This window comes from Neofelis nebulosa, chromosome 11, assembly GCF_028018385.1.
Source record: "Neofelis nebulosa isolate mNeoNeb1 chromosome 11, mNeoNeb1.pri, whole genome shotgun sequence".
Lineage (NCBI taxonomy): Eukaryota > Metazoa > Chordata > Mammalia > Carnivora > Felidae > Neofelis > Neofelis nebulosa.
The window spans coordinates 86,903,211-86,929,995 of record NC_080792.1 but is presented as its reverse complement, the minus strand read 5'-3'; the positions used below and the strand labels follow the sequence as shown (position 1 = coordinate 86,929,995).

The window sequence follows — 26,785 nt, the reverse complement described above, 5'->3', positions numbered from 1 at the left end:
AAGGACATTGCCCACATTCACATTTTAAAACACTGATTGCTAACCAGGACCGAAGGTAGGTTGAGTCTGCCTGAGGGCTTCAAGTCTGAGACCCTTGAATAAGAGGGTGGTGGGTCAGGGGCCAGCATGCCTGGTGGTGGGGCTTCTGAAGGCCCGGCTGTGAGAATGGGGGTAAATCTCTCCGCGGGGGACGGATAGCCCCAGCCCAGCGGGCACAGAAGTAAGAGGCCTGTGTTGGTGTCTGGAAGCTGGAAAGAGCCCAGGGGAGACCGACTCTGTGTGTCAGCCAACAGGGGGGAAGCTGATGGTACCTCCAGCTCCTGGGGGAAAACACAGCGCAACCAAATACCCTCAAGGGCAGGATAACCTGATACTTGACAATCCTGATTCACGAGCAAGGGACATCCGTCAAATGCCTGTTATGTGCTAGGCACCGCACTAAGAGCTTTATACACATTAGTTTATGCTAAGAGGTGGGTGTGGGCATCCCCATCCTACAGATGAGGAGACTGAGGCTCAGAGGGGTGGAATCACACTGTCAGTGAATGTCAGGTTTACTTGAGTCATGCTTTTAGAAAGGTACATCGCAGATCCTCGTAGATCCAAAAGAACCCTCGAACATAGAAGAGCTTCTGGATAATATGAAATTAGAGCTACATAAAACTCCAGAGTAGAAAGAGGTCCCAAAGTGAGCATCCTTTGGCTAAACGTCATCAGTCAGGTAAATCCCGCTACAGCTTTTACCCCAACTTGAGCTCTCTTACACACTGGTCTTATTCCATCCTTCTTTTAAGGAACATCCTGGCTTTTCCAGACTTCCTTGCCAGTCACTTCCCACTGGATGCTGCGCCCTGGACTGGATGACACAGCATTCTCTGAATACTCTTTTTATCCACTTGCCTCTCGGCCTTTGCTCAGGCAGTTCTCTCTACCCAGAATTCCTTCCTCACTTTTCTTCTCTGCTTGGTGAGCTCCTATTCATCCTTCAAAACCCAAATTAAAACTCACCTCCTTTGTGGAGTCTTTTGCACTGTTTTACCCTGGACAGAATTCATAGCGCCTTGAAGGCTGACTTGCCACTGGATTCCCTAAATGTGTAGCACACGGTAGGGGCTTAGTCCGTGTGCTAAATGGATCTAAGCACTTCAGGCATGAGAACACATTTTGGTTACAAGTGATTGAAAACTCCTCTCAGATTGTTTTTTTTTTTTTTTTTTTTTTTAACATTTTTTATTTATTTTTGGGACAGAGAGAGACAGAGCATGAACGGGGGAGGGGCAGAGAGAGAGGAAGACACAGAATCGGAAACAGGCTCCAGGCTCCGAGCCATCAGCCCAGAGCCTGTCCTCTCAGATTGTTTTAGGAGAATATGTTAGTTCATGTAATTGGACCTGACCCAGAGGTATCTTCAGGCTTGCCTAATTCCTGGGGTTTGGATGATGTCTCCAAGTTTCAATCTCTCACCATTTTGTCTTCCCCGTGTTAGCTTTATTCTCAGGCTCCCTGCAGGGGCAAGAAGGCTGCCAGCCCCTCCTACCTCATTTACATAGGATCCAAAGCAGCAGGAAACCAGGTTGCTCTCTTCCTGAATGTCCGATCTTAAACCCCACTATTCACTCTGCTGGGACCAGCCAAGGTCGTTCCCATCCCTGAAATGATCACTCAGGCCAGGAAGGGTGGGATTATGCAGATTGACCAGGGATCCGGCACTCTGATTGGCCCTTCCAGAGTCATATGGCCCAATCTGATGGGGTGGGGTGGGGTCAGCCCCAGGGAGCAAAAACTGACCAGGAGTGAAGGAATGGGCAGCTTCCCCAAGCAAACCAGGGTATTGTTACCAGGAGACAGAGGAATGCCACACACTCCTCAAGCCCTCATAAACAGTTATTACACTGGACCTTCACGTATGAAACAATCCATAGCATATCATATCATACCAGCCCGTTTACTGAGCACTTATTATGTGCCAGGCTCACTGCTAGGTGCCTTACTGCTTACCAACCCAAGGCTAATAAGTGGATGAGGAGGAATTTTTGTTGAGATTTGATGATTGGGACAACCTATCACTGGACTTTAAACCACTGGACTGGAGGACCCCTCAATGGGTGGCAAAGCCAGAAGTTTCTGCTTTAGGAATCCAGCCCTTGAAGTCTGGGAGTTGGGGTGCGGAAGATCTCACAGGCCTCCAGGGCTTGTGGGGTTAACATTGTCGTCCCCTCCTCTGAATACATGGGCCAGATGAGGTTGAAGTTATGACTTGATAAAAATGCCTCTTGTACTACTGGCTGCTGCTTTTTAAAATTTTTTAAAATAATTTTTAAAAAATGTTTATTTATTTATTTTGAGAGAGAGAGAGAGAGAGAGAGAGAGAACCAGTGGGGGAGGAGCAGAGAGAGAGGGAGAGAATCCCGAGCAGACTCTGCACTGTCAGCACAGAGCCTGATGTGGGGCTAAATCTCACGAACCATGAGATCAAGACCTGAGCCAAAATCAAGAGTCAAATCAAGGTGTGCCTGGGTGCCTCAGTCATAAGCGGCTGACTTCAACTCAGGTCATGATCCCACGGTTTGTGGGTTCAAGCCCCACACTGGGCTCTGTGCTGACAGCTCAGAGCCTGGAGCCTGCTTCAGATTCTGTGTCTCCCTCTCTCTCTGCCCCTCCCCTGCTCGCCCTCTGTGCCTCTCTCTCTCAAAAGTAAACAAACATTAAAAAAAAAAAAAAAGAGTCAAATCTAGAGTTAGATGCTTAACTAAGCCACCTAGGCACACCCCAATGGCTCCTGCTTTAAAAGGCAGGTGTGTGTGTGTGTGTGTGTGTGTGTGTGTGTGTTCTGTCCTTAACTAAAGCTGAAGTTGGGCTAATTGCATTTTAACCCCATCAGAGGACACATTGCCCTGATGCCATTTGCCCCCTCTTCTTTGGGAACACAAGGAGCAGGAGGGTAACCGGCTCGCCAGAACCGTCTGCCTGGCTCCTAATAATAAATTGTGAGAGGAACAGGTTTCAGGCAAACACTGTGTATTAAAAAAAAAAAAAGAAGAAGAAGAAGAAGGCTCTTCTCACACCCGGGCAGCCATCTGCCGTGTCCTCCACACGTGCCAAGTGGTGGGAGGAGGAAGGGACTGCAGCGGGTGGGGAAGGGAGGAGGTGCCCGCCGGGTCCTTAATCGCCAGCAGGGAGGCTCACACATTCTCTTCCCCTTGCCACTGTGGACAGGGCACTGCAGAGACAGAGAAAGGAGCGCTCGCCGGCTTTGACCTTCCTGGTGTCTGAGCATAGGGAGCGCACAATTCCTTCAAAATGCCGATGGTAGGTATTGGCTCCTGTGTATGGAGCGCTTGCTGTGGGTCAGGCACTGTGCTCGCCACTATACATGTATTAGCTCATCGAATCCTAACCACAAATCTATATGCACCCATTTTATAGATGAGAGACTGGAGGCTCAGAGACGTTAAGTGATTCACCCAAGGTCACACAGCAAGGCGGCCTCTTCAGTATGCAATAATGAGGCCCAGCCTCCTCTCTACCCTGGCAACCCAGAGGGGGTTTTCCCTGTAACAGATAAGCAGTTGACATCACCCAAGGCCAGTCTCCCACCTCTAGCCCTGCCCCCAGACACCCTCTGCCCTCTGCCCTTGGGCTGAAATGTAGGCTTCTCTGGTCACCCAACCCGTTGGTCAATGCCTCTCCCCATCTCACCCAGTCAAAGAAGCACAGGAGAAAACGCTCCGAAGTTCTCAAGGAACCTTCAGAGAAGGTCAAAGAACAGCTGGCTGAGGCTGAGCTTCGGAAGCTGAAGCAGCAATTCAGGAAGATGGTGGAAAGTCGCAAGTCCTTCAACTTCTGCTCCCAGCAGAAGATCTCGAACCAGCAGTAAGTGATGGTCAGAGCTTTGTACTGAGCGAGCTTGGAGAAAATTTTGGATTTGGTTTCATGGGATTTACTTTCTCATGTGGCCTCTGGGCAGGAAGCCGATTCTGAGCCCAATCTGGGTACTTAGGTGGGACAGCTTCAGTAGGAGGGAGAATTTATTCTCAGAATTAGGGTGTCACAGGGACTCCAAGGGGGGCAGGACAACCATGCCTCAGGGAAGGACCCAAATGAAAAACTATTTCTGGTTCCTGTTTCTTTGTGCACGTGGGTTTCGTTCTTCCCTATCTGGATCTCAGCCCTGGCCGGTGGGAGATGGCTGCCCCAACTCCTGAGCTACCAAGGACCACACAGACTGTAGTGAATCCCAAAGTCCCAGGAAAGAGGGAATCTGATTGGCTTCGTTTGGGTCAGGTGTCTACTTCTGGTCCAATCAGCTGTGCCCGGGGGAGGGACAGCTCCATAGGGCACAAAATGGCTATTGTCACTCCCATGGTTCTAGCAATAGAGGTGGGGGAGTTCCCCGAGGAGAGGAAATCATCAGGCTGTGTCTATCCCAAAATATATTTCCTGCTTGTGCATCCTTAATGGAGTCTGCAAGATCAAATATTTGAAATTGGATTGTCCTAGAAATTATGATGTTGATAGCTTCTTTAGACAATAGAAAGGCGTTCCCTGGGGTTGAATAAGCAAATATCCTTAGATTCCCTTCAAGGGAATGTAATTCCTTAGCTACATCCTTAACATTTATACAGGCAGAAACTTGCCCATTATTAGAAAGAAAATCTTACTGTTAGATGACGTGTGAAGTTCAGAGGGTAGGGGAAAAGGAGCTCTTTCCATCTCCTATGGATTCAACTCACACAGAGCTACCGCTAGTCCGTTTGGGATCTTCCTGTGAATTAGAAAAAGACGCCCTTTCTCAAGACACTTTACTGCCATCTCTTGGAAACACCATCATCACATAGGGATTTTGTTAGAACAAGATGAAGCATCTCCCAGGAAAGGGTACTAAGTCAAGAAATCAATGATTGTTTTTCAAGCAGATGGTTCTCTCTCGGGCTGTGCAGTCCACAACCTGCACATCTGTGCTTGGCAGCCCTGATTCACAGCTTACCGCTGGCGGGCATCAGGAAATGCCTCCTTCCTGGTGGGTCTCTGACAGTTTTTCTGGAATCTTACCCTTCACACCACCACCTTCATCCCACTTTTCACTGTGACGGACCTAAAGGGGCAGGAGTGGAAAAGTGGAGATCTTAGATTCTTCAAGTGAAACACCTATAAATAGGGGCCAGAACTGAGATGAGCTGAGTGAGGTGCCCAGGGTGCAATATTTAAGGAAGTGCTTTTTCCAGTCCTTCTCCTACACCTATACCACCTTCAGAGTGAAAGCCTCCTTAAATTTAGGGACGCCTCACTCCCGCCCCAGTCCTGCTGATAAGACAGACAAACCTTCCTTTTGCTTTTGCTGAGCCCTCTGAATTCCTCACTCTGGTGGACCCTGTTCAGTTTTTCTCTCCACCTTGACAAAGACCCCCTGCCAAGAGGAGCTTAAGATGGGGAGAAAGGTCCCAGCTACCAGGTTTAGAAGACAAGCTGCTCTAGAATTAGGGGTGCATTCCCACAGGTGGCTATTTACATTTATAATTGGTGGAATACCATTTAAAGTTAAGTTCTTCCTTTGCCCTCCACAGCCTACGTGGCTGGTGGATTCTATGGGACAGTGCAGATAGACAACAGTTCCATCATTACAGAAATTCTATTGGAGTGTTGCTTTAAAACAGGGCTCGGCGAGCCGTGACCCCTGGGCCAAGTCTGGCCCGCTGCCTGTTTTTGTAAATAAGGTTTTATTGGAGCATGGCCACGCCTATTTGTTTATGCGTCTCCTATGGTTACTTTGTTGAATCGTTGCAATAGAGACCATCTGGGCCTGCGGATCCTAAAATATTTACTTTTTGGCCCTTTAAAGAAAAATGTTTGCAGACCCCCCCCCCCCCAGAACATTTTGCTGTTCTAAAACAATGCTTCCAAAACTTTAATGTGCATGAGTCACTTGAGGATCTTGTTACAGAGCAGATTCTGATTCAATAGGTCCTGAGTTAGGGCCTGAGCCTCTGCATTTCTCCAAGCTTCCAAAGGCTATGCAGGCAGCGGGTCTGCAAACCGCACTGTGCAGCAGGTGTCGGTGCCTCGACTTTGCCAGAAACAGCCTCTGTGCCGTTTCCAGTCATTGAGTTGTTGAGTAGTCGCGCGAGCCTTTTCTTTTCAAAATCCCTGTTTGCCCACACACTTACCCCTCTCTTCTCCAGAGGGGAAGGAGAAAGCGCGCGCGCGCGCGAGAGAGAGAGAGAGAGAGAGAGAGAGAGAGAGAGACTCACGTCAGTCATTTAATAAACATTAGCACCCCGCATAGAGACAGTGGGGGAGGTTGGAGGTTACTGAGCATCTCTGTGTTGAGGCGAAATTGAAAATGCCTGGCTGATGGGCTTGCCTCTCGTGACCAGAGATCATTGGCTGCAAAGTCCGGAAAGAAAGTCGGCAAGATCAGACAGATGCCCATGAGCTGCTGGCAAAAGAGGACCTGGTCCTAGAACTTAGGTGTTGACAGGCACAGCTGCAAGTTGTTCCCTAGCAAGCAAAGGCCCGCTAGAGAGGGGCGGAGCCATGGAAGGTGCGGTGAACTGGGCGGCGGGCGGTCAGAGTTCTAGCCCTGGACCCCAGACCCTGACAAGCCCCTGCCACTTGCAGGGGCGGGAAGTACCTCTCCGAGGCTCCTGCAGCGCTAAGGAGCCTGGGGCACCCGGGCAGGGTTCAGAGTCAACCACGTGCTGCTTTCCCAACAGCAAGGAAATCAAGACCCTGCAGAGGGAGCAGGAGGAGATCACTCTGCTTCTGGGTCTCATCAAGTCCTCGAAGAACTTGGAACTGAATGAGAGAAACTACACGGAGCTGTGTTTCCTGCTGCAGACCAAGGAGGACTACGAGGCCCTGATTAAATCACAGAAGGTGCTGTTCGCAGAACTGGATCAGAAGGTGTGGTCTTTCTCGTAGGGGGTTAACCGGAGCGAGGAGCAAGGGCGGGGGTGGGGGGCGCGGGAATACCCACCATGCCTTAGGCCATATCTGACCACCCCCCCCATAGTCTAAAGGTGACTGTGGTCACTCCACCACCTTGGGACCCCTACTCTCCCAGTGCTACCAGACCATAACTCCGCTGTGCTCCCCAGCGCCTCCCCACTACCCTTAGAGTCAATTCTCCACCACGCGCTGTGTTGGTCAGGAGAGGGTAGGTTACACCGCAGTAACACCCCTCCCCCCACAACTCAGTGTTTTGAGCAATAAAGGTTTCTTCTTCTTCGTTCCTGCTATGTCTATCATGGATTGGCCAGGGGCTCTTCTATCTTCTCATCCTGGGACCAGGCCGATGGGGTATCCACCGTCTTGAATATTGCCAGGTGTTGTGGCAGAGAAAAAAAGTTCTGGAAAGTCTCACACTGGCAATTGAAAGCTGCAGCCTGGAAGCAATACGTTGCTCCTGCTTATGACCCATAGGCTCAAAATAGTCAAATCCATATATACCCCAAATGCCCATCCCCAAACAGTCAACTCTACCCATCCACAAAAGGGTCGAAGAAGTTTATGTACCCAGAAGGCAAAGAGCTAGAGACATTTGTTGGACAATGTTAATGGTTATATCTCTTCCTATGGCTTGAGAGGCCCCTCTGTTCTCATCCCACGTCATTCCTTCCTTCACTCATCTCACCCAGCTGCAGAAGACTTCCCCCTTCCAAATATGTGAAAACTGGTCTGACCTCAGGGCCTTTGCACGCGTTCCCCTGATCCCCACTGTCTGTCTTTTATGTCTCAGCTCAAATGTGACTTTTAAAGGGAGGCCTATATAAGAAATTTATTGTCAAATTGGTTTCCATACAACACCCAGTGCTCATCCCAAAAGGTGCCCTAAAGGGAGGCCTTTTCTATGTCCTCTCTCCTATTTAAAGCATATCCCCCTTGCATTAATTAGGTTCCTGGCCAAAAACAAATAGTATGCTCAGTAAGGTACTTTGAGAAGAGTTTTATGAGGCACTGTTTACAAGGGCGTGAGCACAGAGTAGGGACATTGAAGCACTGTAGGGTTAGCCACAGTGGGCAGGGGGCACACCCCGGAACCTGAACACAGGGAGCATGCCAGGGGGAACAAATACCCCAACCTCTCTCTTCTCACCCATGGACCCCCAGTGCAAGGAGGCCATTGTGGACTCCTTCCAGGTCAGCTTCCTGGGGCACAGAGCAGGGTGGGGGGCACAGAGTGGAGAGTGAACCTCAGCAGTCAAACAGAAGATCCCAGAACACCCCCTCGGCCCCTTTCATGACATCCCATGGTCCCCCCTTGATAGCACTTCTCATAGTGGTAATTATGGCTTAACACAGGTGTCATCTGTCCCTATAACGTGTCACCTGCAGGAGGGCAAGGACCATGTCTGTTTTGTTCCCCTCGGTACATCCCACGCGTGTGCCAGTGCCTGGCACATAGTAGGCCCTCAATAAATATTTACTGACTGAAAGAATCTGGAAATCTCATTACATCTTTCCTCTGCTTGCAAATCCTTCAGTAATTTCCTGTTGTTCTCGGCTGCCCTGTGTCCCTCCTGCCCCTTCCACCTTCCCTCCCGCTCCCCCCTCCGTGTTCCATCCACACTGGCCGCCTCCATAAACCTACAGTGCTGTCTCTCCCGTGCAGGCCTTTGCACATGCCCTTCCCTCTGCCCGGATTGCCCTTCCATCTTCTGTGCTTGGGGAGCTCCTATTCATCCTTTAGGCCTCAGCCCAAATGCTATTTCTGCATTTGGGATACTTGTCCCTTCATTTCCCTGCCAGATGCTCCCACTGGACGTGCCCAAAATGCCTTACATCTCCCTTTTCCTAGGACTAATTATGCTTCATAGCTTGTTTCTAGTCCTAGATTATAGGTTTGTGTTGAGGCCAGGGGCCATGATACCGTCTTGGTCACCAACATCCCCCTGTTGTCTGGCACAGAGAGGGCGTCTAAGAATCATTGAGGAATGAATGAATGAATTTGTGGATGAGAAAGGAGGCAATAGCAGTGAAGAAAAGATGGGGACATGGGTCCTCAGAAATAGTAGGAAAAGGCAGCCTGCTTTGGAATCCGCAAAAGAACATGGGGCTCACCGCCCTGTACAAAAGCCCTTTTTGCCCAGCTCCATCCCAGGGAGGGCGGGTCCCAGAATCCCCTGCTGCTATGCCCAGAGCTTCCTCCTTGCAAGAGGTCAGTGGAGGCAGGGACCTCACCAGGCCCTGCCTGGCCTCAAAAAGCAAATAAGCCTATGCCTTCGTGCTGGAGAGAGCACCTTGCGTAGGCAACGCATTCCTCTGGCGGTGCAGCCTTGGATGTGTCTCTCGTTGGGCAGAGGCCTAATTACTCTCGGCGTCACAAAAGCAACGTCCGACAGAGAGATGCCAAAGGGAACAGGAGGCTGAGTTTAATGACAAGAGTCACTGGGCAGAGTGCTGACACCACAGCATCCTTTGACAAGGAGCTAGAACCTGAGGTCCCCCGGTGAACTCAGGCAGGGGCGGGCATCCCTTGGGTGCAGGCCGCGCTTTGCCCCGGAGATGCTGCCCTCCCATATATTACGAGTCGTTTGTTTCACTTCGTAGGTGAGTTAGTGGGGCTCTGTGTTGAGGGAGCTGCCTGTGCACAGCATAAGAGAGAAGAAAGTAGACGGGGGTCTGACTTGAACCAAAGCCTGGCTACTGTGATTGAATCATAAACAGCGTTCACGTGCCTTACGAGTTTGTGGGCAACCTGGCGGTTCCCTTGATGCCTCGTCATCTGAGCTGTCATCTTGCTTGATGTACCAGTGGGAATGTGTTGGGCTATGGAAGTTTGTTTTTCTCACATAATACGATGTCTGTCTGGAAGAAGATTGTCCCAGAGACGGGTTAGTAGCTCTACAATGATGGGTTGGTCTTTTTCTCTCTGATCCTCTTGGTTGGCCCTCGCCTCATGGTCACAAGATGGCTGCCAAAGCATAGGTGGTATAGCTTCTCACAGAATCCCATTCAAACATATGAAGAAAGGATAGGGGGACTTGTTCTTACACGATATTCTCACTTATGAGGGAGAGAATAGTTCACAGAAACTCTCCAGCTGATTTTCCCTCATTGGCCAGGGCATATACCTACTTCTAGGCCAATCACTGGCAAAGGGAAATGAAATTTCTGTAATTGGTTGGGGGCTAGACCAGGGGGCAGTAAACTGTGGTGTGAGAGCCCAACCTGGTCTGTTTATGGCCCTCCAGAAAAGAACGATTTTTGCAAAGAAGACAGACTATCTCTTCCTATGACTGTTTTAGGAAATGAGGAAACTTTCTCCAAAGGCTTCCCTAGCAATCAGCCTGCCTAATTCGTAGGCCCTAACTGGTTTAGTCCTGTCCAACCTTGAATGAATAAATCGTAAGCAGAGGGGACAGCATTACCATGGTTGGCTTGGATCAGCCTTCTGGGGTGAGATGGGTTTTGGGGGCCAACAACCCACCGCATCCATTACAGTTCTGGCTGTTCATACCTCTTCCAGCTGCCTGGCTCTGGAACATTCTTCTGTCCTTTGCTTGGTATCTCTCACTGCCTGAAACCATCTTTCATGGGCACACTGTGGTTCCTTCAAGATTAAATGTGGGTGTAGACCAAATTGGTGGTCTTCAGGACAGATTAAGTCTGACGATTGTTTAAAATTTATTTTAATTAGTTGACTTGTTAAAATTGAGAGATTTCATGTAAAAAATTTGGGTATCTGACTTTTCTTCAAAAAAAGAAAAAAGATGGAAAGATTGGGTAACATTGACCCTGAATTTCCGTGGGACAGCTGCAACTAAATAGTGTTGTGGTGACACCACAGCTGTTTACCCACTCTCTATTTCTTCCTCTCTAACAGATTCCTAAAGAGCTATGTTTCTCATCTTCCCTTGCAGCTAAAGGTGGGCGATGAAATTTGAGGGGAAGTCTGTTGGGGGGTGTCTAGAAAGTTTTGCTTCCTAGATGTAGGTCCTAGCCATTTATCCATGTTGCTTCTTCTACCTTCCTGCCTGGAATATGACTGTGAAAGCTGGTGCAGTGGCAGCCATTTTTTGACCATCAGGGAAAGGCCAGGTGAACTACAGAGATCTTGTGTTTAGTTCCTTGAGTTACTGAACTTAACCTGGCACGTTTATGGAGAGGAAGATAAACCATAATTTGTTTGAGCCATTGTTTAGTTGCATTTTCTATAATTTGTAGTTGCATGATACGAGCTGCTGCCTCTTAAGGCAGGGAGTATGTGCTCCCGTTTTGTATATTCTCCACCGTCCTGGACGGTCTTATAGTGGGCCCACTTTACCCTTTTATGCCACCTGCTTGGGCATAGTTTGCAACCTCTAGTATAGATTTTTCTCTCAATGTTCCATGGTCATGACTGAAACTGCGCTGTATAGACTTCCCGAAGATTTGGCAATAACCAAAGGAAACCACCATCTCAGGGACACTAACATAGAACCCCGGATGCGACTGCTCCCAGAATTCATCAGCCCAAGCTCAGCACAGGGGCGCCTTGCTCCCAGCTGGAAGCCAGCCTCCATGTAGCTGACAAAATTTATATTTCATTACACCAAGCACTTAACGTCTCTCATCTGGAACGTCTCAATTTCCAGACAGGAGCTGGGCTTCAGATAGTGAATTCAAGTTACTACCTCCAGACAGAAAAGAACATAAAAAAAATTGCTTTAAATGACAGTGCCCTGACCCTTCACCCAGCAGGGTTCCAAAAAAAAAAAAAAGTCTCAGAGCTTAGTCTCAGTCCAAACCCTAAGAAGATAAAGTACCTCTGACACATTAGGACCCGGCACTCACTTGTCTTCAGATAATAGTTCCATAAACTTGTGTAGAACCTGCTAGGATTTAGCACTAGCCAGCTGCTTCCAGATGGGGCTAACTTTTGGGAGGCAATTTGGATCTCTGCCTGGGTTGGGTTAAAGCTGTATGTCAGGTTGGTTATGCACGTTGCTAGTGGTGTGAGGAAATGACATGACCCGCTGTCGCTTGTATGAGAAACTACAGGATGATCTCTGTGGGAAGGTGACGGCGGGGGTGGAGGTGGGGGGTATGCTTGGGTCTGGAGAACTTGGCTGGAGCTGCAAGCGTAGAGAGAAACACCAAAATTCTCTCCTGCCAGCCATGGCAAGGGTGTATGGCCCTTCTCTGAAGTCAGAATCAATGATCCCAGTGCATAAAGCGCACGGTGTGTTAGCGATGCTTTTGGCCACAGGTGACATGGTACCTACCAAAAGAAGCTTGCACCAAAAGGTGAGTGAAATGTACATGCACAGGTAAAAGCAAAAACTCTAAATCGCCTCATTTTACCCCAAACTGGCTAAGATTAAGTTGCGTTGAGCATGCATTCGAGAGAGAAATAAAAAAATCCTTTCGTAGGAAAGGAAAGAACATTAGAGTTTTTATTTTAGCACACTTAAGTTAATGAACTGTTGAATCTGTACCCATATAGATATTAATTTAACACAGTTGGGGGGGGGGGTTCTCTCTCTCTCCTTTTTTTTTTCCAGATTGCTCAGATGGAAAAAAAAATTATAAACCAAAAACAGATCTTCGCCAAGATACAGAAAGCCAATGACCCCCGGAAACTGCAAAAACAGATCCACGTTTTGGAAACCCGTTTGAATCTCGTACGTACGTGTTCTCTGCAGCTTTGCAAACCGCTCTGCCTTCCCTTTGCTCAGAGCAGAGAATGATCCCCATGGTACCTTTAGCAGAACATATCCATCTTGTTGGTTGACTCAGAAGAAGGTTAAATAATAGGGTTCATACAAGCCAGGCAGCCTTTTAGACTTACCATCCACCCTGCTCTATCCACTCTGTTCCATCCACTAGTTGACACACTGTTACCCAAGGTGCCTTTCTCTTTCTTGCTCTCTGCGTTTTATGTACCATGCTGCTGCCCACCTCCCCCCCACTATCCCCATCTCCCACCCCTCCCGGGATACCTGTTCTTAGTCACTTAAAAACTCTTGCTCATTCTCAAGAAGCAGCTCAAATATTAGCCCTCAGCAAGCAGAATTAGTTAGACCTTCCCTCCCATCGCAATCTGTTCACACCTCTGTGAGACCTGGTACTTTTTGGTCGTTGTTGATGTTGTCTCTAGGAAATATTCAGCACAGACGTGCATAACCAGATAAAGAGAAAAGCAGTATTTCCTGATCGCTTTCAGTTTATAGTGAGTTTTGCGTTAAGCAGGATTTTCTAAATTGCAAACTGGCTTAAGCAAAAAAAAAAAAAAAAAAAAAAAAAAAAAGAGAAAGGATTGGTCATGGAACTAAAATTTCAGGGGCAAAAGTGGGGCCTTCAGGAATAGCTGAATCCAGATGCCCCAAACATGTCTTGAGGATACTTTCTCTGTCCATCTCTCCTTTGCATAGAGATGACTACATTCTTGGGCAGCCCCCCAATGTGAACAAACACCAACAGAAAAAGACAATCTCTTTCCTAAGAATTCAATCGTAAGTCGCAGGGAGGGCTCCCATTGGGCCATCCTGAGTCAAGCGCCCATCCCTAAACCAATCATGGTGGTCAAAAGAACGAAATACATGGACTTGAGTCACATAACTACGCCTGTATCACTCCCCCCACTCCCACAGCCCCCACCCGAAGTCAAGGGACGGCGGCCCTATCCAACAGTGTGGACTGAGAGCTAGGGAGAAATGGTTCTCCTGGAAAAGCAAAAAGAAAGAAAGAAGCAATGCTGGGCAGGTACAAACACATTTCAGTCTGACTTGTGAAATTACAGTTCTCACAAAATGAGCCAGGAGAGAGGGAAAGTGAATTGATTTGGAAGGAAGCCTGTCAGTGCCTCATTATGCAAAGCTCTTAGCTTCCCCCAAACTCTGACCATCAAGCTTTAGCCGGGCATGTTTGAAGGTAATTGGATATGACCTCTGTCTGCCCCGGTAACCTGAAAGTGGACTGAAGACAGGGCAGTGTCTTTTTAATATCCATGCACAGTGATTTGTACCCATGTCTCAGAATGCCTAGGATTTGTGTTAACATGCAGATTCCTGGGTCCCCTCCAGATTCACTGGTTCTGAGTCAGAACCTTTAAGGCTTAGACCCAGGCATCTGCACTGTTATTATAACTCCCAGTGAAACTCTTACTGAAAACCCCAGTGAAACCAAAGGTTAAGAATCAAGGTTAAGGTTAATGATTCCCCTGGTTAAGAATCATTAATGCCTGACACAGTGTGAGGCTTAGAGTAGGTACTTAGCAAACATCTGTTGATTAAATGAATGAATAAAGGTATGCATGATAGAGGTCTACTTTTTTGTTTATAGATCTATTCAGGTTTTCTGTTTCTTCCTGAATCAATTCATTAGTTTGTTTCTTTCTAGGAATTTGTCCATTTCATCTAAGTTATCTTAATTTGTTGGTATACAATTGTTCCCAGTATATTGCCTTATAATTCTTTTTATTTCTGTAACGTCTGTCGTATGTCCCCTATTTTATTTCTGAGAGGTTTGCTCTTTTGCATCTCAAAATGGTCCCCTTTCCTTTCTTCCCTGATCAGTTCTGGGTGTGCCTTTTAGTAGATTAGGTAACCAACTCTAAAGGTTATTTCAGGGTCCCCAAATATTCCATGACCTTAAAGACTCCTCTATTTACTCAATGGGGCGTGAGAGTCTTCCCCATTTTTATCCCACAATCAGTGGATGGGTAGCATGGCAACAGTCCTGGAGTAGAATTCACACTACAGTGCAAATGACTGATAAGTGGTACCTTCTTAAGGGTAAGTGGAAGATATTGAGAGAATAAGGATGATTCTGTTCCTGGATTCCCTTCCCTTGTGTGGTGGCTACTGACATATCCTACAGAGGAGCCCAGGGCCAGGACTAGGGTGAGGCAAGTAAAGAGCCCAGAGTGCAGAATTTAAGAAAGCACTCATGGAAATGCAGGGTTGACACCAGAAAATGAGTACCTCCTTAAATTTTGCATCCTGGTGGCCTCACTTGCCGTACCCCATCTCAGCCCTGTGGAAGCCTAAGGTTTCTCCAAATATGCCTTGAAAACCTCTGATCGAATCTACTTTCTTATGATTAGGACTATTTTCTGCAATTGTTCCTTTTCAGTGTCTATGGGAGCACTGCTCATAAAAATTTTTTTATTAAGATAAATTTATTGGGGCGCCTGGGTGGCGCAGTCGGTTAAGCATCCGACTTCAGCCAGGTCACGATCTCGCGGTCCGTGAGTTCGAGCCCCATGTCGGGCTCTGGGCTGATGGCTCGGAGCCTGGAGCCTGTTTCCGATTCTGTGTCTCCCTCTCTCTCTGCCCCTCCCCCGTTCATGCTCTGTCTCTCTCTGTCCCAAAAATAAATAAAAAACGTTGAAAAAAAAATTAAAAAAAAAAGATAAATTTATTAAGATGTACAGAAAAGTTGAGGGAATCAAATAATGAACACCCACATACCTATCACTTAGATTTAGTAATTGTTAACATTTTACTATTCTGTTTCACCCTTCTTTTCCCTGAAGTATTTTAAGGTAAATTACAGACATGATGACATTTCACCCCAAATACCTCCATCTCTGAAATCAATCATCTTTAAAAATCAAACATTTTCTTTCATAGCCACAAAACCATTATCACACCTTACAAAATTAATACTATTTCCTTAATATTGCCCACATTAAAAACTTCTCTGTCTGGCTCCAAAACGTCTTTTAAAGTTGGAGACTGTCAAGTTTCACCTAATAGGTCTCTTAAATTTCTTTAATCGACAACAATGGATCTCAAGCAGAAATGATTTTGCCCCCAAAGGGACATTGTCTCTAAAAAGAGACATTTTTGATTGTCACAACTGGGTCGGGGCTGTGCTACTGGCATTTATTTTTATTATTATTTTTTTTAACGTTTATTTTTGAGAGAGAGAGAGAGAGGAGGGGCAGAGAGAGAGGGAGACACAGAATCTGAAGCAGGCTTCAGGTTCCAAGCTGTCAGCACAGAACCCGATGTGGGACTTGAACTCACAAACCTTGAGATCATGACCTGAGCTGAAGTTGGACGTTCAACTGATTGATCCACCCAGACACTCCTGTGTTATTGGCATTTAGTGGGTAGAGACCAGGGATGTTTCTTTAACAGCATAAAGCACAGGACAGCTCTCCACCACAGAGAATCATCCAGGCCCAAACAGTGCCAAGTTTGAGAAACGCTGCTCTACAAAAGCCCCATCCCAACTCTTTCCAGCCACCAACTTGTTGAAGAGTCTGGGTCAGCTGTCTTCTAGAAAGTTCTACCTTCTGGATTCGGCTGCTTGTTTCCTCATGGCGTTATTTACCTTTTCCCCTCTCCCCTGCCCTTGCTAAAAACTGGAAGTTAGGGGGGCGCCTGGGTGGCGCAGTCGGTTAAGCGTCCGACTTCAGCCAGGTCACGATCTCGCGGTCCGTGAGTTCGAGCCCCGCGTCAGGCTCTGGGCTGACGGCTCGGAGCCTGGAGCCTGTTTCCGATTCTGTGTCTCCCTCTCTCTCTGCCCCTCCCCCGTTCATGCTCTGTCTCTCTCTGTCCCAAAAATAAATAAAAAAAAAAAAAAACAAAAAAAAACGTTGAAAAAACTGGAAGTTAGGGATAAAGGTAGTTGAGAAATTTAAAATCCGGGGGGGTGGGGGGACTTACCTAAGACCACTTAGCCCGCTGGTGGCCAGCCCAAGTCTCCCACCCAGCACTCCCATGCAGTGCTGTGGGCCTGGGGCGGGAGGTGGGGGAAGACCTTCCCACCCTCTGGCTGTCTTCGGAAGCTGTCTCATGCCCCAGGAGTGAGCTCAGTATTGAAGCACGGCCCTGCCCCCAGGTCACCGTGCACTTTGACAAGATGCTGACCACCAATGCTAAGCTCCGGAAGGAGATCGAGGACCTGCGGTATGAGAAGGTTGCGTATCACAATGTGTATCAGCAGCTGCTACGGCGCTTATCGATGCAGAAGAAAACCATGAATGTGGCCATCGAGCAGTCTGCCCAGGCCTATGAGCAGAGGTGGGCTGGGGGGAGACCTAGGGGCAGGGATGTCTCTTAAGCCCCTGCCGAGCACCTCTGCCCCTGGGCTTATGCATTGAGGGATCTTGAATCATAATAACTCTGAGCACTGACTGTGTGCCCAGCACGATGCCGGGTTCTCTGGGTATCACTGCAACCCTCACAACTGCCCCCGGGGGTTATTACCCCTATTTTACGGACCAGGATACAGAGGCTTAGAGATGCCATTTGCCTGAGAGCCAGGTAAATGTCGGATGTGGTAGGACTGAGATTCAGACTTCTCTGCCGAACCACCTCCTCCAGGTAGCCCTGCCTCTGGTCCTAGGGGCCTCTCAGTCCGGCTTATCTCCTTGCCTCCCACTCCAGGCCAAGAGGCATATAGCTGGGCTGTGAAGAGAACAGGTTTTAGAGTCGGATCTGGGTTTGAATCCTGGCTCCATCATTACTGTATTGTAAGACCACTTTGGGTGGTAGGGGGGAATAAACAATATATGTATATAAGGACTCGCTGGGCCACAGTAACTGACAAGTGGTGATGGTGATGATGATGGTGATGGTGGTGGTGGTGATGATGATGATAGAAAACTCACTTCCTGGGGATGGTCTGGAGCCAGCAGCTCCTGTCATTCAGGTAAGGAGGGCTGTTCTTCCACTCCCAGCCACCTCCACGATTAAAAGAAGTGATGGCCACTGGCAGAAAGTCCCTCTGGTCTGGTAGGGGGAGGGGAGGGGAGGGGAAGGGAGGAATCTCCAGACGCTCAGACCCTGTACCTGCCTCACTCAGGCTGGAAGCCATGGCTCGAATGGCCGCCATGAAGGACCGCCAGCAGAAGGACATTTCTCAGTACAACCTGGAGATCCGAGAGCTGGAGCGTGTCTATGCCCACGAGACCAAACTCAAGTCCTTCTTGCTCCTCAAGCTGAATGATCGTCTGGAGTTCGAGGAGCAGAGCAAAAAGGAAGAAGGTACGTTCTCCAGGCATTTTCTCTCTCTCTCTCTCCCCCCTCCCTGCCCATCTTAGCTGAGGGTGCCCAAGTCCTTCTGTAGTAGGCATATGCCAACTTTAGCGAATAAAATTACAAGATGCCTAGTTAAATCGACACTTTAGATAAACTGAATACATTTTTAAATAAAATAAAAATTATTTGTAGGTTAGCTGCAATTGGGACACAATTTATACTGTGAAAATGTATTGTTTGTCTGAAGTTCAAATGTAACCGGGGCTCCTGTATTTTATTGGCCAACCCTAACCCATAGGACGTGTCCTTACTCTGAGGTTCTCCTTCCATTGTTTTGTTGGGGGAGACTCGGGTATTAGGTCCCCAGGACCGTCCCCACGTTTGGCGATTTGCTAGGAGGACTCTAAAGATTGAGTGTGTAGGCACATGCATGGCTGGGAGGTGGAGACACAAAGCACGCCCAGCAAAGACAAAAGGGGCACCGGGCAGAGTCTGGAGGAAACCGGGTGTAAGCTTCCGGGATCCTCTCCTAGGGGAGTCACACAGGACGTACTTAATTCCCCCAGCATCTCACTGTGACAACACGTGTGAAGAGCTGTCTGCCAGGGGAGCTCATTACGGCCTCGGTGCCCAAGATCTTACTGGGGGCTGGTGACGTAAGTGTCCTCACCCCTGCACACACCAAAATGCCATCCTCCTGGAAGGAAAGTCCGTGTTTAGCGTCAACCCCACACAACATCTGCCCAGCCTAGGCACAGTGAGTCCCTCCTAGCATTCGGGCAAAGTTTTATATCCCTGTAGGGCACTGGTTACCATTTAGGTACCCAGGTGCCAGCCACGGGACACCCTTGCAAGAAGAGCCCTTTCTAAGGAGGACAGTCTCAGGGCCGTTGTATTCACTGTCTCCTGAACAGACGGAAAAAAATCTGAGCTCTTCTGAGAGCCCCCCGGGAAGCTGCATTTGTTCTTTGTTCCTTCAGCATCTCCTGGCTCTTCCTGTCTTTACATTTGGGACCATGTTGTCAAAAGTGTGTTTCTGAGAAACCCCATCTCTCACTCTTTAACATAACACGTAAAGGAGTCACGTGGCCAGAGGTGCCTGGGAAGATCTAGAAAGATCCTTGTGATTGTCATGTGGAGGCCAAACCAAAGAGACAAGACTGGGGCGCCTGGGTGGCTCAGTTGGTTAAGTGTCTGACTCTTGATTTTGGCCCAGGTCATGATCTAGGGAGGTGGGATTGAGCCCCACGGCGGGCTCCGTGCTGAGTGTGGAGCCTAGAGAGAGAGAGAGAGAGAGAGAGAGAAGACTGGGTTCAGGAAAGGTGGGGCTTTTGCAGGCATCAGGCTGGAGAGAATGAAGCCTGGAGAACCTTCTTGGTTCTCATTCCTTGAATTTGCCGGGGTCTGAGCCTGCCCGGGGCCCTCTGCCGACGGGGCTCCCTTGACCTTCATCCTGCTCAAATGTCATCTCCCTCCAGAGGACTTCCCTGGCCACCCAGCTCCCCCGTCATAGCACCTGACTAATCTCCTCCATCACCTGGGCTACAGTGGTGATGGTTGTATTTCTTCTGTCTGCGTGGACATCTCCTTTTCCCTTCTCTGCTTGTCTGATTCCTGCGCTGGAAGCTCCACGGGGCAGGGGAGTGTGTCTGCAGAGCCCAGCACAGCGTCTGGCACATAAGTAGATGTTCAGTCACGTATCTGTGAAGCGACTAGGGCACGAAGCTCTTGCACTCCCCCTCCTGGAAAAGCCTAGCCTCCTCCAACATTACGGAGCCCTCTCCCCGCCTGGCATCCTGGCATCGCTCCCAGCGGCTTCCTCTCAGCCTCGCACTTCCCGGCTTTTCCTTCCCAGCCCTCAAGGCAAAGAAGTACAAGAGGAAGAACAAGGGTGAGAGTTTTGAGAGCTACGAGGTGGCGCACCTGCGGCTGTTGAAGCTGACAGAGAACGGGGACCTGAATGAGCTCATCGAGGGATTTCTGGCCAAGGAGGAGAAGAACTTCGCTCGGTTCATGTACATCACGGAGCTCAACAATGACATGGAGACGATGCACAAGAAGACCCAGAGGATCCAGGTCGGGGCTGCTCTTCTTTCCTAGGTCCGGGACCCACACACTCTCCTAACGGCCTTTCTCAAAGGGGGTTCCTTGAAACACACCTTGAGCTGCTCTATAGAGAAGAGGGCCTCGGGGTCTGATCGGTTTGGGAAACACCGTATTCCCCCAGGCTTTCCCCCCTACATGTTAACCTTTCTGAAGTTGGTATTTGCCTTCAGCTGATGCAAAGTCCTTAGTGTGGTCCTGTCACCCCCCCCCACCCCCCCCCCCCATAGTGACATAACCCATGGGATGTTCTATAGTCCTGGGTTCAGTAGACTATAGCCATGGCCAGATACAGCCTGTGGTCTGTTTTCGTACAGACCTGAGCTAATAAGAATGGTTTTTACATTCTTTAAAAGGTTATAAGGAAAAAAACAAAAAGAGGGTATGTACGAGACAGACCATATGTGGCCTGCAATGCCCACAATATCTGCCTTAAACGCTTGCTGACTCCTGTTAATCAGCAGCTTCACAGAACCGAGTAGAGATGGTCAAACCATCTTGAAGACACTTGATATACATGAGCATAATGAAGACTCTGACGAGTCCTGCAGTAAAGAAACCTCTTTACCTTGGTTAAGCCCATCATTTCCCAAACTCAATTGGCTTCTTGGGCTACTTACTCCCGGGAACACATATAAACAGCCTTTGGAACTGTCTGAACAGGATAGAGTCTAAACTTAGTATGACACTCCAGTCCCTTCAAAATTTGGCTTCAACCTGCTGCAGCAGGCACAGCTCTCTTCACGACCCCAGGGTGCCCTGGGCAGCTCCTAGTCTCATCCATCCTAGACCTTTCCCTCCTCTGAGGCCTCCCGGTGCCATTTCCTCCCCGCCCCCGCCCCCCCCCCCCCCACTCCTGCTTTTCTTCTGATGAAATACTGCTCATTAGTCCTGACCCTGCACAAATGTCATCACCTCTGGCAGTTCATTACTCCTCCCTCTGGGGTCCCCGTGCTGTTTGTATGACGAGGCGGGCCACTTCCGTTTGCAATGTCACTGTTTCCTAAATACGGAGCAGGTGCACTGGCTATGTGTAAGTAGCCAGTAGCCAGAATATAAGGGAAAACATTTTATTTTATGTTTTTAATTTTTTTTTAACGTTTTATTTATTTTTGAGACAGAGAGAGACAGAGCATGAACAGGGGAGGGTCAGAGACAGGGAGACACAGAATCTGAAACAGGCTCCAGGCTCTGAGCTGTCAGCACAGAGCCGGATGCGGGGCTTGAAATCACAGACCGCGAGATCATGACCTGAGCCAAAGTCGGCCGCTTAACCTTTCCCTCCTCATTACTGAGGAGGCGCCCCAAGGGAACTGAGCCACCCAGGCGCCCCAAGGGAAAACATTTTAATTTACTAGTGATGAGTTAATTTTTATGAGGATTAGGATAAATATAGCTTGTGAACTTTTGATTGAATGCACATTGGTACTTAGGATGATAAGAAATACTCGTAACAGTAAGGAAATAAGGGTAAACATAATAAAATGAACACAACTGGGCTGATTTAAAGAAAACTCTTAATATACAATAATAGTGATAGACAATACCACAGATAGCACAGGAACACAATGGAATTGAAGGTGGTGTTATCTGTGAGGGTTATCACAGGAAACATATGGCATGCCCCAAATGGGTAAATTGAGGTGGGTTTTTTTTTTAAGACGCTATTTACAATGGCTTAAGGAAATTACGAAGGGTAAGTTCAGGAGCAACAAAAGAGGGCTCCAGAACAGGTAAGGGGAAGGAGCCGTTTTCTGGAATCAGGGGAGAAGGCTGTCCATGTGTCTCTCCTGGAGGGATGCAACCGAGCTAGTGACCTGCCAGGTACCCCCAACATCTTTCCAGTCCTGTTGTCCGGGCCCAACCCAAGCCAGGGGACAAGGGAGCCCAGAGCCGAGCCCCTGGGGTTTAGGGCAGGAAGGGAGGTAGGTGGATTTGGGGGAAAACGGAGAATGTCCAGCTCTGTGTGTGTGGTGGGGGTAGGGGTGGGAGAGATGAGCTTGTCTCCTGTCTCCCTCTGTCTCCCTTCTGGAAGCTGATCTTCCAGGGGACAGGCACAAGAGTATACTTCCTCTTCTTTCCTAGTGCTCGGGATGGCCCTGCACACAGTGGGAGACACCAGGAAATGGTTCCCAAACAGTAATTGACCTGGACCTTCCCATTCACTTATGAGGGTACCATCCATTTCTCCTTCAGCCGGCAGCCTGTCTCTGTTAGGAGGAGTGTGTCTGATGAAAGATGACCAAACTCCTGCCCTTTCTGGGCCTCAGTCTCCACATCTGTAGAATGACGTAATGGGACTAGAGCAGTACTTTCCAAACTTTTAATAAAAAAGCTACAGAACATTTTTGTTTAAACCCAGGTTGAGGAAACACCGTATAGCAAACAGGTAAGGGGCGCCTGGGTGGCTCAGTTGGTTGAGTGTCTGACTTTGGCTCAGGTCAGGATCTCACAGTTTGTGAGTTCAAGCCCCACTTCGGGTTCTGTGCTGACAGCTTGGAACCTGGAGACCGCTTCAGATTCTGTCTCTCTCTCTCTCTCTCTCTCTCTCTGCCCCTCCCCTGCTTGCTTGCACTCTGTGTCTCTGTCTCTCTCTCAAAATTAAAAAAAAAAACAACAAACATTTAGAAAGAAAAAAAAAAACAGGTAAAATGGAGCAGTTGTGGATGAAGGGGGTGGGGGTTGGGAGGGGTGGTTGGAGGGGTTGCCTGGACCCTTGACCTTTTCACCTTCTTGTGGCACCTCTGCTCAAACTAGGGTTCAGGTAGGAAAAATATGTAAGTGAAAAACAATTAGGACACTAACATCTGACTTCGCCCCTTCCCCGAGCACCGGGATCAGAGGTCGTAACTGATTGAACCCCACTTTCTTTCTTCTTTTGCGTCGTCTCCCCTACCTCCCCCTCCCAGTTTAAAAATTATTAGTTGCCAACATTTGAAAATCGGGATATTCCACATGGGAATCGGGATTCCGGTTTCTCTCGGGAAATCCGATCAGACGACTCCGGCCCGCACTTCCGCGCGAGGTTGACGTCCACGGGCTCAACATCCACCGAGACCCGCTGGGTCCGATTTGCGCCTGCGCCCAGCCCTGCGGGCCTTGGAGCTTTCGGCCTCCGGGGTAGGCGCTTCGCCGCTGCCCTCAGGTGGCCATCTGCAGTATTGCATGGAAGGTCTTTGAACGCAGAGGTTTGAAGGATGGAACGATGGTCCGTTTGGGACCTGGGAGTGTGCAGGACGCTGATTCTTTTTTTCTAGGAGACAGCACCTTACTAGCCCGGTAGGATGACAGGGACGGACCATAGCAGAGGGATGTGAGGACGCTAGTCGGAAACTGAACCGATGAGGAAATGGTTACTGAACAAAACTGACCTCGATCTTTCCCCTTCACCGTGATGGTACCCCCTCTCTAAGATACACAGCCTGTCTCTGGCCTGGGCGCGAGTATGACTGATGAAGGATGACCAAGTCCCTGATCTGCCTAGGCTTCAGTTTCCCCATTTGTAGAATGGTGTGTGAACGACGACAGTAGCTTCTGAGCTTTTCTTTGAAGTTACAGAACTGTGTGCCTTTTGGGGCTTAGCAGAGCTGCAAATTCCTGTTGAATAAGTCCTGAAAACACTTTGTTTCTAAAGAAAATGCTTAATATTTTAAAAATCTTATAAGAGAAGGGTATGCTTGCTCATTATAGAAAATTTGGAAACTACCTAAGGATTGAATTTTTTAAACCATCCATTATCCCATTCCTGAGAGACAATCATTGTTGCTATTTTGATCTATTTCCTTATGATTTATTTTTTGGGGGGTGATGCTTTTAAACTTAACAGTGATTGTTATATAGTATATATAGATTCATGTATTCTGATTGAAAAAAGTGTTCTTTTGGTTATTTTTTCATTCAGCAAGTATTTATTGAGCACTTACTATGTGCCAGACACTATTCTAGACCCTGGTTATGGGACAGAGAACAGAACAACAAAAGGCTCTGCCCTCATGGAGCTTCTATTCTGGCTGAGAAACAGACAATGAACAACAAGCCTACTAAATAATTATAGGGTAGGGGCGCCTGGGTGGATCAAAGAGTCCAACTCTTGATTTTGGCTCAGGTCATGATCCCATGGTTTCGTGTGTTCGAGCCCCATTCAGGCTCTGTGCACTGGCCTGCCATGCAGAGCCTGCTTGGCATTCTTCCTGTCTCCCTCACTCTCTGCCCCTTCCCCTCTCACACTCTGTCTCTTTTAACTAAATAAACTTTTAAAAATTATAGGATATATTAGAAAATGAGAAGTGGTGTGGATAAAAAGATGAAGCACAGCAGGTAAAGGGGGGGTTCTGGAGCCAAGTGAGGGCATGGAAAGTTGAGAAGTGAAGTTTGAGCAGACTTGCAGGAATAAGCTATGTAGATCTCTGGGGGATGAATATTCCAGGCAGAGGAAACAATAAGTGCAAAGGTCCTGAGGTAGGAAAGATGCCCATTTACAATACCAGGATCATTCTAGACAGTTCACACTGTTTTGAAAACTTTTCCCCCCAAGTTCATCATAGAACCCTCCAACATCTTCTGTGTTCTTTTTAATGGCTTCTGGGGACCCTGGAATCTCTGTGTAGAACCATAAGAAACTTCTTAAAAATGTGATCCCCAAGTTCTATCCTATACTTACAAACCTAGATTCTCTGAGAATGGGCCAGGAATCTTCATTTTAAACCATATTTTTAGAAAAAAATATTAAAAACATTTTTGAGACCCATTGCCCCCATGATATGAATACTATCTTTGATTTAACTCATCCACTATCAGTAGACATTTAAGTTGTCTCTAACTGGGGGGCATTCTTTTCTTTTCCTTTTTAATGTTTATTTATTTTTGAGAGAGACAGAACATGAGTGGGGGAGGGGCAGACAGAGAGGGAGACACAGAATCCGAAGCAGGCTCCAGGCTCTGAGCTGTCAGCACAGAGCCCGATGTAGGGCCTTGAACCCACGAACCGTGAGATCACGACCTGAGCCGAAGTCAATAGCTTGAACGACTGAGCCACCCAGGCGCCCCTAATTGGGGGCCATTCTTGAGTAATAACCTGACAGACAACCTTGAACAGCCACTTTGCCCACATGTCCTACTATTTCCATGGGACAGATTCCTAGAGATGAAATTATTCAGAGGGTAGCCTTTTATATTTAGACACACTCTTCTAACATAGGGGTTCTTGAATCTGGTCCCTGGATCAACAGTAGCAGCAGCTCCTGGGAACTTTCGAGAAATGCACAGTCTTGGGCCCCACCCAGACCTACCGAACCAGAACCTCTGGGAGAGGGGCCCAGCAATCTGTGTTTTCACGAACCTCCAGGTGATTCTGATTCATGCTGGAGTTTGATAACCTCTGCTCTGGAGCTGCCTTTACGTTACATCCATTACAGTAGCCACAAGCCACCCATGGCAATGTAAGTTTAAATTAAGTAAAATTAAGGTTTAGTTCCTTGGTGGCACTACCACACTTCAAGTGCTCAATACCCACAAGTGGCTAGTGGCTGCAGGACTGGGTGTTGCAGAGAGAACATTGCCACCATCACGGTTCTATTGACTGCTGTTCTAGACAGTTCTTCAGAACGGATGAACCACCCGCCCTCCCACGCCCTCATCCTTTTAATTAAGAAACATCAGGGGCGCCTGGGTGGCTCAGTCGGTTAAGCGTCCGACTTCGGCTCAGGTCATGATCTCGCGGTTTGTGAGTTCGAGCCCCGCGTCGGGCTCTATGCTGACAGCTCAGAGGCTGCAGCCTGCTTCCAATTCTGTGTCTCCCTGTCTCTCTGACCCTCCTCCACGCTCTGTCTCTCTCTGTCTCAAAAATAAATAAAACATTACAAATAAACATCAGAAAGAACCTCCATGGGCATAAGTGGGGCCCAGGGGTTTGGGGGCTCCTTGAAACAGATAATTTAGATCCTCATCATCGTCTCAAGGCACAGGCATGGTTTCAGGTGTGGCAGGGAGGGGAGCACGCACTTGTCCTTATGGTCTGGTTCTCTCGTGAGCAGAATGAGATCATCCTCTTGCAATCCCAGCAGAAATCATCCCATGATGACAACTGCTCTGTCCTGAGACAGATGGAGGTAAGACCACGGTGGGGAGGGAGGGACGTGGGAGTCTCTGTTGTCTGTCTGTCTGTCATGCAGCCTGTCAGGCGGCCCTCAGGAGGAGTATGATATCTGCCCCATGAGACTGAGCTGGCCTCGCTCATGTCTTGACATGTCCTGACCCTTTGTCATGGGCAGCCTCTGCTACAGATATGCCTGTAGAATTTTGTCCCTATAGGCCCTTTGTCTGCTTTAAAGACTCCCGGACTTCAGGGAGCATAGCCCAGGCACTTGTGCCTATAATTTCATCCCAGACTGGCAAATTCCAGACAGAGCTCTGCCTCAGTAACTTTTTTCTCTCTCCCCCTTGTCCTGGCTGTGGCCTGCTGTCAATAACAGTTATTATGAACATTTGTTGAGCATTTACTATGTACCAGGTACTGGGCTAAGTGCTTTGCGTGTATTATCTCATTTAATCCTCACAACAGCCCTGTGGGTTAGGTGCTGTGGTCTCTACATTTTACAGATGAGAAACTGAGGCTCAGAGAGGTAAAGCCATTTGACTAATACCTTGGAGCTGGGATGCTGTATTTGAGCTTTGCATTGTATTTAGTTGCCAATCACCAGGAACCAAAGCAGCAATGGCCTAAGCAAGGTAGAAGTATTTATTTTGTTAAATACATTTGGAGATAG

General features: G+C 48.3%; 1 protein-coding gene across 4 annotated transcripts in view; it reads left to right on the top strand.

Moving 5' to 3' along the window:
* The first annotated feature begins 779 nt into the window (after positions 1 to 779).
* Positions 780 to 26,785, top strand: part of CCDC63 (coiled-coil domain containing 63) — a 34,387-nt gene continuing 8,381 nt past the window's right edge. The window contains exons 1-9 of one of the 4 annotated variants that reach the window (XM_058691245.1): positions 780 to 966; positions 3,217 to 3,309; positions 3,704 to 3,873; positions 6,714 to 6,903; positions 12,486 to 12,605; positions 16,777 to 16,958; positions 17,743 to 17,924; positions 19,774 to 19,994; positions 26,084 to 26,128. In XM_058691245.1, coding sequence (XP_058547228.1) covers positions 3,301 to 3,309; positions 3,704 to 3,873; positions 6,714 to 6,903; positions 12,486 to 12,605; positions 16,777 to 16,958; positions 17,743 to 17,924; positions 19,774 to 19,994; positions 26,084 to 26,128 — 1,119 coding nt within the window. In that variant the 5' untranslated portion in view covers positions 780 to 966; positions 3,217 to 3,300. Of the gene's footprint in view, positions 967 to 3,216; positions 3,310 to 3,703; positions 3,874 to 6,713; positions 6,904 to 12,485; positions 12,606 to 16,776; positions 16,959 to 17,742; positions 17,925 to 19,773; positions 19,995 to 26,053; positions 26,129 to 26,785 lie in introns of all 4 variants that reach the window. The other 3 variants (XM_058691247.1, XM_058691244.1, XM_058691246.1) reach the window with 3 other exon arrangements.